Raw genomic sequence first — 15056 nt, 5'->3', positions numbered from 1 at the left:
GATAGTATATGTAAGAATCGGATTGATAGGGTTAGTTGGTACGATATTTTCACCAATGTAGGTAGTACTGTTGCTTTAATATTTGTTGATTAGACTCATCCTCATTCAGAAGTGGATACTGTGTGATAGGAGTGTGTAATCTCTTTAACATTCATTATGTGGGAGAAAAATTAATGCTTAAGTCCCTAACACAAACACGGTTAACAAAAATGTCAGTGTTAAGAATTATATTTGAAATCCTATGGAACAGGGAGTTTCTTCTGCAGGATACTGTGCCTGTTAGATAAATCTCAGGTTGCTGTGTATCATTAGATATAAGGAGGTCAATATTCAGACATAATCTACTAAATAAATTAGCTGGATAAGTCTTATCCAACTATGCTGCTGAATATCCCCATATTTTAAGCTACTTAGCCAGATAGGTTTTTTCTGGCTAAATTTAGATTTGCTATGGATCAGGCTTAACTTAAACAGATAAATCTGAATATCACTACTTATCTAGCTAAGTCAACTGGATAAGTAGCACCACCCAGTTATGCCCATTGCCTGTCCACTGACTATTCGGCTAAATGGTGACTGCTGAATATAGCCAGATATTCAGTGGCTGCCACTTAGTTGGATAAGTCCTACGCATGTGGCTAAGTAGTGTTTGAATATCTACTTCCTTATACATAATCTTACTGTGAGATGGGGAAAAATTAAAGTTTGATAGAAAACTCTTTGGATGCAGAAAGCTGAGACAGCTGCTGCACATGTGCCAGTTTGGAAATAAAAGTCAAATTCTTGCATTCCTAATGATATCAGTGCACCACACTAGGGGGCGAGTCAGCGGAGAGACCTACAGCAGTGCTGAGCAGAGAGCCACCGCGGAATGGCAGTGTCCGACAATGGGTTGCCAGTTACGTCTCTACACCATCTCCAGGTAGGTTAGAGAAAATGGGTAGATATATACTATATCATGAGATTAAGAGCATACTCAAATGTCATGTGAGTACTTTTACGTTTATTGCTGTGAACATTTCTTAAATTCAGTATTCTGTAAATAAATAATAAAAAAAAAAACCATTAAAATAAACCTTTCTGAAAATAAGTGTCAGAAAGTCATTGTGAAAATCAACATTTCTGCAGGGGTAAAAAAAAAAAAAAAAAAAGTTTGCAGTATTTGCCTGTCTGTTGTATGACAAACAGAAAAAGCATTCAGGAGCTGTGGCGTGTTCTCCAGAATGATTTAATGCTAGTTTAGCACTAGAACCATAGGTGGTAATTTTCAAAAGGATTTATGAGCTTGAAGTTGGGTTTTATGTGTATAAATGGGCTTTGAAAATTGCTACGATGTATGCTATTGAAATGTCAATAGGGTTTATGCACATAAGTGCACTTTAAGCAAGTACATGTGCTTTTGAAAGTTTCTAAAATATATGCTACTTCTATGTGCCTAAATCCTTTCGAAAATTACCCCTACTATGTGTAGCTTAAAGTAAAAATACAAAATAAAACGCAAAGTAATTGACACTGTTCAAGGTATGGCTGCTCCTAAGGTTTCAGGTGAATTACAAGGAAGCAGCTAAAATATCTTTAAAACTTAAGGATAAGCTTTTTTTTATTGATACAAGAGTATAAATACTTTCATGTGATCTTTTGAAATGTACAGTGAGTTAGGTACAGAATTCTTCCTTTTGTGTGCGTGTTGAACAGAGAAATTATGACTTTTTTATATCTACATCAGCATAAAATATATATTTCAGGTATGTTTTCTAGCAGGTGTTTTTCTAAACAGTACTGTACATGATATAAAATACTTCAAAAAGGCAAGAATATTTATTGACACTAAAGGATTGAGGCCAGTGGAAGACCTTGTAGAAAGAATAGTCTTCAGGGTGGATATAGGTACAAACCTATATATATATAACATATACACATATATATACATAACTAAATACAGGAACAAGAAACATTAAATATACAAAAAATGTCTGTTTATTTTTGATTTTTATAAACAAAGGCCTAAAACAATTATATTCCTCTAGATAAAACAGAAAACACCACAAGTGGCTAATCTTATTCATATTATTTAGGAGAAAACTGAGTACAAAACTATATATGAATTGAGTTAATCTGAAAGCTGTAATGTTCTGAGAGCATAGTACTCAGTGTGAGAAGGATAGCTGAGATGAAGAAATAGGTTGAAAGATAATAATCCACAAACCCATTTGCCGTGCTATTAGGATTTTATTGTTACTCAATATTGATTAGAACTTGTCTTGTCCTGAAGTAGTAAAATAAACAATACATCTCTGAAGAAACTGACATTAGTGAAACAATAGGGCCCTTGTTGGGGCAGAAAGAACCAGTGTAGTTCTCAGGCATTAAGGATTTGCAAGATTGACGGTCTGCTATTTCTACTGTGTGGTTTGGATTATATTTTGAGTGCTGGTGATTTCAGCTGGCCATAGGCTGCACATCCTCTTGTAAAGATTATTGCGAAATAGAAGACTTTAGAGTTCAACAGCTTTAACTGCGCTCTCAGGAATACTACAGGTTTCAGATTAACTCAATTTGTATATACTTTTGTTCTCAATTTTCTTCTAAATATGTATAAGATTTGTCACGTGCTACGTTTCCAGTTTTATTTAGAGGAATATAATTGTTTTAAGGCTTTACTTTGTTTATTCATTTTTAGTTCTTTTTTATAAACAGACATTTTTTTGCACATTTAGGGGCAGATTTTAAAACTTATGCGCCGGCGTAGATTTGTTTGCGCAACCCGGCCGAACAAATCTATGCCCAATTTTATAACATGTGCGCCGAGCCCGAGGGGAGCCCTGAAAACTGTCCCCGTTCCCTCCAAAGGCCGCTCCGAAATCGGAGCGGCCTTGGAGGGAACTTTTTTTCTGGCCACCCCCAGCCCTACCTAAATCCTCCCCCCCTACCTTATTTTATTTCTTACGCCTGCCGGCCGGCTGCCAACACACAAACCTCCGGCATGGCTGGAACGGAAGAGGGCTGGGGACACCCCCTCGGACTGCTGTTGCTCCCCTGGATCGCCCACTTTTGAAAGCCCCAGGACATACGCACGTCCCGGAGCTTGCACACGCCTCTGAGCCTATGCAAAATAGGCTCGGCGCATGCAGGGGCAGATTTTCTCAGGTTATGGCATATGTTACGCGCGTAGCCTTTGAAAATCTGCCCCTTAATGTTTTATGTTCCTATATTTAGATACGTATACCTATTCCATAGATAGGAACATTTAAAATATTTATATCTGCCATTGTTAATATATATGCATATAGTTGCTATATATTTGCACGCGTGTGTGTGTGTGTGTGTGTGTATATATATATATATATATATATATATATATATATATATATATTCATGAATTCTGTTTAAAGTAATTATTCACATTCAAGCAATAAGAGTTTTAATTGATAAAATGCAGCTGCATAGAATGGTTTCTGAAACACAAACTGTTCTACATTGAGCTCCTGCTTTGATAGCTTATACTCTGAGCGGCCTTTTGCTTAATACACTCTTCCTTCCCCAATACACCTTGTGCTGAAATTAACTTGGGTTATTGTTTTCATTCCTGTCTTGTTTTACAGGATCGTACGAGTGTGGAATTTGTGGGAAGAAATACAAATATTACAACTGCTTTCAGACCCATGTGAGAGCGCACAGAGGTACCAATATTCAAGGTTTTTATAATACCTCTATACTGGAGTTTTATTGCAGACTTTTATACTATTATCTCTTCAGGTACTGCTGTTCCTGATATTTTATAGTAGTAGTACTAATGGGGTTCTACCCAGGAATACTTTATTCCCTGACACTTTCACTTTATAAAATTATTTAATAGTAAGTTTTTAAATTTGTGTAAATGCTGTAAAAGTAGCTGAATACAGTTTTTTTCCATACATTTGATTTGTACTTTTCATGTTTCTGCAACCTGATTTCTTGATTTTGTGTTTTCTTTAAATTTACTTTTATTTTTCTACATCAATAGATATGTCCATTATAAGACAGTTCTGCTTTAGTTTAACTGATGTTAAAACCAAGATGGATGATTTGAGGGTTTTTTTTATATATACCAGTTTTTCAGTTTGTTTTCACTATTTAGTTAGTTTTCTGCAGATTAGGAAAGGGTTATTCACGTTCACTTGTCAGAGTATGAAGACAACAGACTCAAACTTTAAGATACAACAGTATCCTGAGCCTTTAATTCAGTCATTCCTCTTTGAATTGTAGTGGCTACAATTTTCCCATTTGTGACATACACCAGCCAGCTGATGTTCAAAAGACTTCAGAGAGATTCCCTCTGCTATGTGTTGTGGTAGTGAGATTAGCTGGGAGGTACTGCAAAAGATGTAGTTGGTACATTTTTTTTAAATTTAGATATGTATTAAACAAATATCATTATCGCTCAACATCACAATAAAATCACATTATTATAGCAACTTGAGCAAACCCAAGATAAATTGTATCCTCTCTGCTAGTTGCCAGCCTCCTCACCTAATCCAAAACACTAACTCAAAGGGAAACAATCATAAGAACATGCCATACTGGGTCAGACCAAGGGTCAGTCCATCAAGCCCAGCATCCTGTTTCCAACAGTGGCCAATCCAGGCCATAAAAACCTGGCAAGTACCCCAAAACCAAGTCTGTCCCATGTTACTGCTGCTAATAATAGCAGTGGCTATTCTCTAAGTCAGCTTAATTAATAGCAGGTAATGGACTTCTCTTCCAAGAACTTATCCAATCCTTTTTTAAACACAGCTACACTAACTGCACTAACCACATCCTCTGGCAACAAATTCCAGAGTTTAATTGTGCGTTGAGTGAAAAAGAACTTTCTCCGATTAGTTTTAAATGTGCCACATGCTAACTTCAAGAAGTGCCCCCTAGTCTTTCTATTATCCGAAAGAGTAAATAGCTGATTCACATCTACCCATTCTAGACCTCTCATGATTTTAAACACCTCTATCATATCCCCCCTCAGCTGTGTCTTCTCCAAGCTGAAAAGTCCTAACATCTTTAGTCTTTCCTCATAGGGGAGCTGTTCCATTCCCCTTATCATTTTGGTCGCCCTGCTCTGTACTTTCTCCATCGCAACTATATCTTTTTTGAGATGTGGCGACCAGAATTGTACACAGTATTCAAGGTGTGGTCCTCACCTTGGAGCGATACAGAGGCATTATGACATTTTCCGTTTTATTCACCATTCCCTTTCTAATAATTCCCAACATTCTGTTTGCTTTTTTGACTGCAAAAACACACTGAACCGATTATTTCAATGTGCTATCGACTATGACGCCTAGATCTCTTTCTTGGGTGGTAGCTCCTAATATGGAATCTAACATTGTGTAACTATAGTATGGGTTATTTTTCCCTATATGCATCACCTTGCACATATCCATATTAAACTTCATCTGCCATCTGGATGCCCAATTTTCCAGTCTCAGAAAGTCTTCCTGCATTTATCACAATCTGCTTGTGATTTAACTACTCTGAACAATCTGCATCTGCAAATTTGATTACCTCATTTGTCGTATTTCTTTCCAGCTCATTTATAAACATATTGAAAAGTACAGGTCCCAATACAGAGCCCTGAGGCACTCCACTGCTCACTCCCTTCCACTGAGAAAATTGTCCATTTAATCCTACTCTTTGTTTCCTGTCTTTTAGCCAGATTGTAAGCCACAAAAGAACATTTCCACCTATCCCATGACTTTTTTACTTTTCCTAGAAGCCTCTCATGAGGAACTTTGTCAAATGCCTTCTGAAAATCCAAATACGCTACATCTACCATTTCCCCTTTATCTACATGTTTATTAACTCCTTCAAAAAAAAGTGAAGCAGATTGAGAGGCAAGACTTGCCTTGGGTAAAGCCATGCTGACTTTGTTCCATTAAACCATGTCTTTCTGTATGACTTTCTATATGTTCTGTGATTTTGATATTTAGAACACTTTCCACTATTTTTTCTAGCAGTATTTATTTATTTATTTATTTTGGACTTTTATATACCGACATTCATGTAGAAAATTTACATATCATATCGGTTTACAGTGAAAACACAAAAGTTGCAAATAGCATTACATAGAACATGGTGACATGGAACTGGGAATAAGGGATCAAAAACAAAGGTAAATAATGACAACTGAAAAAGTGTGAGCCACGTGAGGATTAGAATGACTCTTAAACAATATCAAATCAAGAGAAAAACATATGATAATAAAGACTCAATGATAAAAAGCCTATAAGATAAACAAATAGTAAGATCAAATTATATACTAAAGCAATGAGAATAAATATACGATGATAATAAGGCATTAAGGAAGTCAGAAAGTATGTTCAGTCTAGACCAAGCCAGATGGCAGAGTCCATTCCGGGTGAGAATGGAGCATGAATGACCTAGAAGAGCGGGAGCACGTACTTCCTTGTGAGTGTGAAGCAGTATTGATTAGTGTTCCGGGATGGATCTTCCTGATTTCCGGGGGGGGGTCATCTGGATGAGGAAAGGCTTGTTTGAAAATCAAGTTTTAAGTTTTTATTTTTGGAAAGTTAGTGAGCATGATTCTAGCCGGAGATCTGGGGGAAAAGTGTTTCATTGAGAGGGACCAGCAGTGGATAGGGCACGTTTCCTTAGGGCGGTCTTAGTTGGGGGGGGGGGGGGGGGGCGAAGAGAGAGCCTTTGCAGGCAGATCTTACAGGTCTGGAGGATTTGTGGAAACGAAGAGGTAAGATAAGATCAAGAGGTATTAGATTGTGCGTGGCTTTGTGAATTATCATAAGGACTTTGTAAAGAATTCTAAATTTAATTGGTAGCCAATGTAAGTCGTGAAGTATGGGTGTGATGTGCTCTGTTCTGTTGGTGTTGGTCAGGATCCTTGCAGCGAAGTTCTGTACCATCTGCAGAGGTCTGATTGTATTTGCTGGGAGACCTAGGAGAAGAGAGTTTCAGTAGTCGAGTTTTGAAAAAATGATGGATTGCAGCACCGTGGAAGTGGAGGAGGGGTCTTGGCTTTTTCAGTACCTGTAATTTGAAGAAACAGTCCTTTGTTGTAGTGTTGACGAATTTTTTTAGGTTAAGCTGATTATCCAGAATTACGCCCAGGTCTCTGACATGCGGGGAGAAATTCAATTGGGAAGTGATTGGTATGTTGGTTAGACCATTATTGTCATCTTGGGAGATAAGAATCTCCGTCTTATTGGTGTTAAGGACTAGGTTAAGTCTAGTGAGTAGGTTGTTGATTGCTTGGAGGCAATTGTTCCAGATATTGAGGGTTTTGGTTAGGGAGTCCTTGATGGGGATGAGTACCTGAACATCGTCAGTGTAGATGTAGTGGGTTAGCTTAAGATTGGTAAGAAGCTGGCAGAGGGGAAGAAGGTAAATGTTGAAGAGGGTTGGAGAGAGAGATGAACCTTTTGGGACACCCAGGGTGTAGCAGACAGAGTGAGATTCTTTGTTGTTAATTTTGACCTTCGAACATCTGTTATTCAGGAATGACTTGAACCATCGGTGTGCCGTACCAGAGATACCAATGTCTGAGAGGCGATCTAATAGAATTGAGTGGTTCACTGTATCGAAAGCCGTAGAAAGATCTAGAAGAGCAAGAAGGTACGGTTGTCTTTTTTCTTGGCTGAGGATGATGGAGTCTGAGAGTGAGATTAAAAGGGATTCCGTATTTAGCAATTTGCGAAAACAGAATTGTGCTGGAGCAAGAATCTTGTGATCTTCCAGGTATTCTGAGAGTTGCTTGTTGACAATTTTTTCTAATAGCTTTGCGATGAGCGGTAAGTTGGCTATCGGGCGGAAGTTGGCTGGGTCTGCTGGTGACAGGTTTGTTTTTTTTTAAAAGCGGCTTGAGAATCGCGATCTTTAGAGCGTCTGGTACTAGGCCTTGTGTGAGTGAGCAGTTAATGATTTTCGAAATTGGCTTGGCAATGATTTTTGGGATAGAGATGAGGAGATTTGACGGTATTGGGTCCGAGGGGTGAGAGGATGGCTTGAGCTTCTTGAGCAGGATTTCAATCTCCAATGAAAAAGTGGGCTCAAATGTTTCAAGTCTAGAGTTTTGCTGAATTGTGGAGTTGTAAGGGAGATAGGGTTGAAGAACCCTATCTCCCTTACAACTTACAACTTCCCTTACAACTCCCTTACAGTAGAAGAACATTTAAGATCTCACAGCACACCAAAATTGAAAGGGTCTCCAAATTGCCTAAATGTTATGGATATTATTGTGCCTAATTGCCTTCAAGAGGTTCATATAATGAACCTTCCAAATAAGGCATTGCAGAGATGCCTCTCCTGGCAATCTAGGAACTTTCCAATGAGAGGCAATTTCACACCTTGTAGTGACAATTTGTATAATCTGCTTCCAGCATTTGACAGGGATGTATAAATTGAATATACCGACCAAAAACACTTTGGGATCTTTATCAGTATATAACCCGTTACAAATGTCAGCGAGAGCACAGTTTCCCAAAAGATTTTAATTTTTGGACATACCTACTCCCCCCAATAGTGTCTTCAACATGAGTTTACCAGGATAGAGGTGATGCAGCCTCTCAGGTGTCAGGTACCACCTAAGAGTACCTAGTAGCCATTTTTATTAATCAGAGAGGAAATAGAACATCTCTTATTCTCCCAGGGCATGCAGGATGGTAATCCTCACACATGGGCTCCATCAGATGGAGCCCAATTAAGAAAACTTGTGTCAAAGTTTCTAGAAACTTTGACTAGGTACACTGAGCATGTCCAGCATGCCCTATACCACGTGTCCACACAGGGTCCCTCTTTGGTCTCTTTCTTTTTTTTTTTTTCCTACGGAGCTGTGAGCCTCACAGTTTGTGAGCTCTACAAATTTGGCTTTTTTGAAAACTTCGTTTTCGTATGGTGGTGTGATTTTTTTCTTAGATCCATTGCTGGATCCCTCTCTGTGCTTCCCTGTAGTGTCAGGGGTTTTGGTATTTCTGGTTAGTTTCTTTTCGGATTACCCCCCAGGGTGGTGGTGCCTCTGTGCCCACCGGCCATTGATGCCCACCATCTCTGTTCAGACCTTTGGCCCCTTTTTGTTTCGCCATCATGGTCATGTCCAGTTTCTGACAATGCCCCCAGTGCCTGAGGATCATGTCAATCACCGAGCCTCATGAAGTATGCATTCTCTGCATGAGGGCATCTCTTGACATCTGAGGTTGCAACTTGTGCGCCCATATGACCCCGAAGGTCGCCTGCTTCAACTCGACAAAATGGATCAGCTCTTCGGGTTGAAGTCCAAGCCATCGCCATTGTGACATCAGCATCGAAAGACCTCTGAGCTGCACAGATCGACATCTCGCCATTGACATTGGCAGGCCATCTGTTCTGTTGGCGTCGCCAGTGGATAGGGGCACTGGAGACCAGCCAGGTTCGTCTTCGGCCACAGCACTAGGGAAGGACAGGCTGTCTCCCCCTCTGTTATCAACAGTACCGATGTTTTTGTGCCTATTGGTACCTGGATTAGGTGTCTGTTGGTCCCCTTTTCTGTTGGGGAGCAGCCTATGGCTAGGGATTCACCCATGTGTGAGGACTATCATCCTGCTTGTCCTCTGAGATAGAAGAGTTGCTTACTTGCAGCAGGTGTTCTCAGAGGACAGCAGGATATTAGACCTTATGAAACCCTCCTGCCTCCCTACGGAGTTGGGTTTCTCCTATTTTATTTCTATTGTGATTCTATTTTATGAGATTGAAGAAGGGACCCTGTGTGGATGCGTGATATAGGGTATGCTGGGCATGCTCAGTGTGCCTAGTCAAAGTTTCTTGCATCGGGCTCCATCTGATGTCACCCATGTGTGAGGATTAATATCCTGCTGTCCTCTGAGAACACCTGTTTTAAGTAAGAACTGTGCTATATCCAGAAAGCACCTTGCCCAGCAGTCTATTTCGTCCCCCAAATCACTCTCCAAAGCAACAATATGCTTGGGTTTCACAATTTGCTGTTCAGGAAGGAATAAAGCTTTTGAAATAAGATCTTTAGAACTCTGAGAATTAGAGCACATATTTTCAAACAACAGTTGTCCTTTCATAAGATCAGACATATGTCCACTAAAGAAATAATGGCAAATTAGAATATATGAAAATTTGTCTTTTTCTTAGGGAGAATTAATCAGCCAAATCTGTAAATGTGTTAGGCAGCTATGGACTCAAGGTAACTATCTGACAAACACCTAACTATTTCTACCTCTTAAAACACCTGTGAATGTAATTCCTGCAAAAACAAAACTATAATACGTATTAAAAGTTAAAGAAGAGTTATCTCTTTTTACCAATTAATAGACTTCTACCAGTTCCAAATTTTTAGAGAAAATATAGTAAAGGGATAGGAAGATGAGCTTGTTTAGATAGCTACAAGAAAGATTTCAAAGGAATATTTCCTACCAGCAATTGCTCTGTATTTACCCACTACTTAAGTTTAAATTTACATGCTAATCCATTAGTGCATATAATTGTGCCGCCACATAATATTTTTTAATATTAGGAACACTTAAATGCCCACAAGGTTTATTCTGAAATATTATTCTAGCCATTCGAGAAGGTGCATACTTCCACATGAAAATTTTTTTTTTAATTTTATTTATTTATATCCCGCTTTTCGGTGCTTCAGAGTGGATTACGTTCAGGTACTGTAAGTATTTCCCTATTTCCTGAGGGTCTACCATCTGAGGGTCATTTATCAAATCATGATAGGGCCTTAATGCAGGCATTAGGGTCTAACACATGTGATAAATAACGCATCTCAAGATGCATATGCTAATTTGAAAAATTTAGTCAAATGGGAGGAGTTTGGGAGAAGTTTATGAAAATGAGGGGTGCTTAACCTTGTGTGCAATAGCATAATGCACGCTATCACGGGATTTAACTCCGGAAATAACTACACCTTTTTTCCAGGCGATTAAATACGGCAAATCCCATTTTGGGCAAGGAGAGAGAGAGAGCCTCTGGGGAGGCACACATTTTAGCTAAATTTTTATACCACTGTAAGAGGGGCCATTCTGAACTCGGGGTGAGGTGGTGGTGGGTTAGGTTTTGGGGGGCAGTTTTACATGCACAGTCAGAGGTACAAACACTGTAGACATCTGTGAAGATTTTGTTTGGAGTGATTTGTACAATGCACTCTCTATCTAGCTGCTATCAAGTTAGGTCGAGAGTACAATGTACAAATCTCATCTTTGTATACCTTTCTTCACTCCAAATCTCATAAAATCTTCACTGATGTGTACTGTGCTGTTCGTACCTCTGACTGTGCATGTAAAACTGCCCCCAAAAAACTTAGCCCATCTCAAAACCTCAGCTCGAGTTACTAGTTTGCCCCTCTTACAGTGGTATAAATAGTTTACTTATATGAGAGCCTTATAAAGTGTCTCTCCCCCTCTCTCCCCTTCTCCAAAATGAGATAAGTCTGTCTTGGCATTTTTCAGTGTGCGATGTGAATATTGTGAGGTGCAGTAAAATAGTGATGTGGTATCAGGAAAAGAACTCTAACCATGCCCCCTTTTGTTTTTTTTTTTAATCACTGGTGCTATTTTTTGCAATTTTATAGCAAAATGATAAATCTAGGGATAAGTTTGTACTTGAGGGTAATGGAAGGTAATCTTATCAGAAATTTCAATTGGCAAAATCTGAAATAGCATGATTTAGGAAGCCATGACATTCTAATTGCAGCAGTACTTTCCAGCCAGGATAGATGAAAATTAGACCATGCTTCCAACTCCTGAAATAAATACTTAAGTAGTGTGGTATAATTCAATGAATACAGACTGTCTAAACTCAGCTGGGGTTTAGACACCCAGATATTTAATGTGTCCTTTGGCCCACCGAAATGAAAAATGTTCTTACAAAATAGAAATCCTATGTGAGGGAAAATTAATACTCTAAATCTCAGACTTATCCATATTCATTTTAAAACCAGACACACTACCAAATGAATCTGTTTAACTAAAGAAGCAGGAGAAGGCAAAGGATCTGCCAAAGTAAATAAGATAATCTGCAAAAAAGATATTTTAAATTTGTTTGAAAATAGTTTAAAATTACATGTATCTAAATTTTGTTGAATTCTCTCCGGAAAAGGCTCCACAACCAAAGCAAACAGCAATGAGGATAGTGGACAGCCCTGCCTAGTACCCTACTTGATAGAAAAAGAATGAAAATGCTTTCCATTGTCTTTGACACTAGCTTTAGGGGACTCATATAACTTATGAACTCAAATTAATAAAATTACAGCCTAGTTCCAGTTTGCTTAGAACTTTAAACATAAATGGCCATTCCCTGTACATACCAGGATCATTCCAGACTGTGGGTTATGTCCCCTGTCCAGCAGATGGAGTCAGAACAAAAAATTCCCAGGGGAGGACCCATATAACCACGCCTCCCCTGTAACAGCTCTCAGTAACGTTCTGACTCCAGCAGATGTGAGCAGGGGACTTGTGGTCCCCAGCTTGTTAGCTTAGGGCTACCTCCTCAGGGGGATCAAGTTTAAAAAAAATAAATAAAAATAGGAAGTTTTAAATTTACAGTTTAGGTCACTTTGCTAAGGCTCCTCTTACAGCAGGGGGAGAGCTGTCCGCTGGTGTTGGCTCATCGCTCTCTAGCCTGGTGACTTGCTGACAGGCTGTTGCCTGTTTTCTTTCTTTCTTTTCTCATTTTCCTCACTGAGGGCTCAGTTGGGGTAAGTGTATTTTTGTTTCATCTTCTTTTTCAGCAGAAGACTGCAATTTTTGGACTCCGTTCAGCTCTCTGAGGTGAAAGTCGGTAGCGCCGACCTCTCCCTCCTGACCCAGGTTTTCCCCCCTCCCTTTTGGGGAGTGACAGACGTCCCGACCTGTGGCCCCGCGAAGCAGCATTCCCCGGGGCCGCCTGCTGTTGGGAGGGTAATTCCCCCGTCAGTTCTTCTTTAGGTCGGTGGGGGACCGCGGCAAGTGTCCATTGCCGGGTCTGCGCTCATTTTAGGCGCGAGCCACCTGTAGAGCTTCCCCCCCCCTCTCTCCCTGCGGCGATGCAGTCCGCGGCGCCTTGTGAGGGCTCCGACAGGGCCGGATTATTTTCTGAAGAGGGTCTGTGCTCAGGCTGTTTCCCCGAGGGGAAATGTGCGCCAGCTACTAGCAAGGACGTACGAGCTGCAGACAGCATGGGAAGGAAGCGCCAGGACCCGTTCCCTCTCAACGCGGGAACGGCGGCCATTTTGTTGCAAGATTCTGATGCCGCGCTTTCTGAGGAAGACACGGATAATCCGTTCCCCACTTCTAGGCCCGTTTTGGACCCTTACTCAGAGTCTAATCCTGGTAGGCAGAGGGGGGATCCCCAGGGGGGTGACCCCTCAGGATGCCAGGCCTTTTCCCCTGAATTCTTAGTCCTGATGCACAGGGCTTTTCTTCAGAGCAGAGACATGACCTTTGGGACCTGGGGACCCTCTCCCCCCAAGATACCATGTCCTGCCCCCCTCCTGGGTGGGACCCTCCCTCAGGCTCGCCCCCCTTTAGTAGGCGGGGGAGCGGGGACATCTCATGGCCCTACCGGGACACCATTGATAATACAGACTTCGGGGGAAGGACAATCCCACACTGTTAAAATACACAAAATAATAAAGCAAAGGATAAATTAATACAAATTTAGCATGACAAAAATAATTCATACCTTTGTAGCAGATATTACCAGGATGGAGAACGTCGTCATAAGTTCCTTAGCTGTCTTAGACATAGGTTACCTCTAGAACTTAACAATATTTAGTTGTTATTTCAAACGACTGCTGAAATAGTTTTGTGTCTGGCGTAGTTCTTAGATTTTAAGGCATTGTGTTCCAGATTATAGAACTGGCTACAGAGTGTATGGTCCTGAGTTTCTCCCAGGTATAACTCGGTATCTCCAAAAGTCCTTTATTTGCAGAATGCAATGCCCTGGGTAGAATATAGATATGTAATGCCAATCCTACCAATGGAATACCAGTGCTATTAGTTTATAAATCACTATTAAGACCTTACAAATAATTTGTGCTTGAATTGGAAACCAGTGAAGAGATAGTTAAACGGACGCAATATGATCATGGACATTGTTAATCAACAACTTCAGGAACATCTAGAAAAACATAGAATACTTTTCCCAGCTCATCATGGTTTTAGAAGTTCACTTAGGGGTAGATTTTCAAAAAGCGCGATTTGGCGTACTTTTGTTGGCGCATCAGGCGCCAACAAAAGTACGCTGGATTTTAGTAGATACGTGCGTAGCCGCGCGTATCCGCTAAAATCCTGGATCGGCGCGCAAGGCTACTGATTCCGTATAGCCGGCGCGCGCCGAGCCGTGCAGCCTACCTCCGTTCCCTCCGAGGCCGCTCTGAAATCGGAGCGGCCTCGGAGGGAACTTTCTTTTGCCCTCCCCTCACCTTCCCCTCCCTTCCCCTACCTAACCCACCCCCCCGGCCCTGTCTAAACCTCCCCCTTACCTTTGTCGGGGGATTTACGCCTCCCGGAGGGAGACGTAAATCCCCGCACGCCAGCGGGCCGCTAGCGCGCCGGGACGCGACCTGGGGGCGGGTCCGGAGGGCGCGGCCACGCCCCGGACCGCCCCGGGCCGTAACCACGCCCCCGGACCCGCCCCCGAAACGCTACGTCCCGCTCTGAAAACGCTGCGCGGATCGGGCCCGCCCCCGACACGCCCCCCTCGGAAAACCCCGGGACTTACGCGAGTCCCGGGGCTCTGCGCGCGCCGGTAGGCCTATGTAAAATAGGCGCATCGGCGCGCAGGGCCCTGCTCGCGTAAATCCGGGCGGATTTACGCGAGCAGGGCTCTTAAAATCCGCCCCTTAGCACAGAAACCCTATTAATATCACAGTCTGATTTAATTTTAAAAGGCTTAGACACTGGCCAAAAATTCATTTTAATTTTCCTTGATATTTCAGCAGCTTTTGACACTGTAAATCATTTTACTCTTCTAAAAAGATTAGAAGAAATTGGATTATGTGATACCACCAGAAACTGGTTCACATCATTTTTGTGCAGTAGATCATACATTGTCAAAACTAATTATAA

At 41.1% G+C, this 15056-nt stretch overlaps 1 protein-coding gene across 16 annotated transcripts in view; it reads left to right on the top strand.

The window, feature by feature from the left end:
• ZNF618 (zinc finger protein 618) overlaps positions 1-15056 on the top strand; it is a 638793-nt gene that overhangs the window by 219851 nt on the left and 403886 nt on the right. For 15 of the 16 annotated variants that reach the window (XM_029611889.1, XM_029611890.1, XM_029611900.1 and 12 more), the window contains 2 exons: positions 818-922; positions 3603-3680. The exons of the other annotated variant lie outside the window; for it this stretch is intronic. In XM_029611889.1, coding sequence (XP_029467749.1) covers positions 818-922; positions 3603-3680 — 183 coding nt within the window. The remainder of the gene's footprint in view (positions 1-817; positions 923-3602; positions 3681-15056) is intronic. 16 annotated transcript variants of the gene reach the window in all.

The sequence above is a fragment of the Rhinatrema bivittatum genome, chromosome 8 (assembly GCF_901001135.1).
Source record: "Rhinatrema bivittatum chromosome 8, aRhiBiv1.1, whole genome shotgun sequence".
NCBI lineage: Eukaryota > Metazoa > Chordata > Amphibia > Gymnophiona > Rhinatrematidae > Rhinatrema > Rhinatrema bivittatum.
Note: the sequence above shows the minus strand (reverse complement) of the source record. Positions and strands in the feature narration are given on the sequence as shown.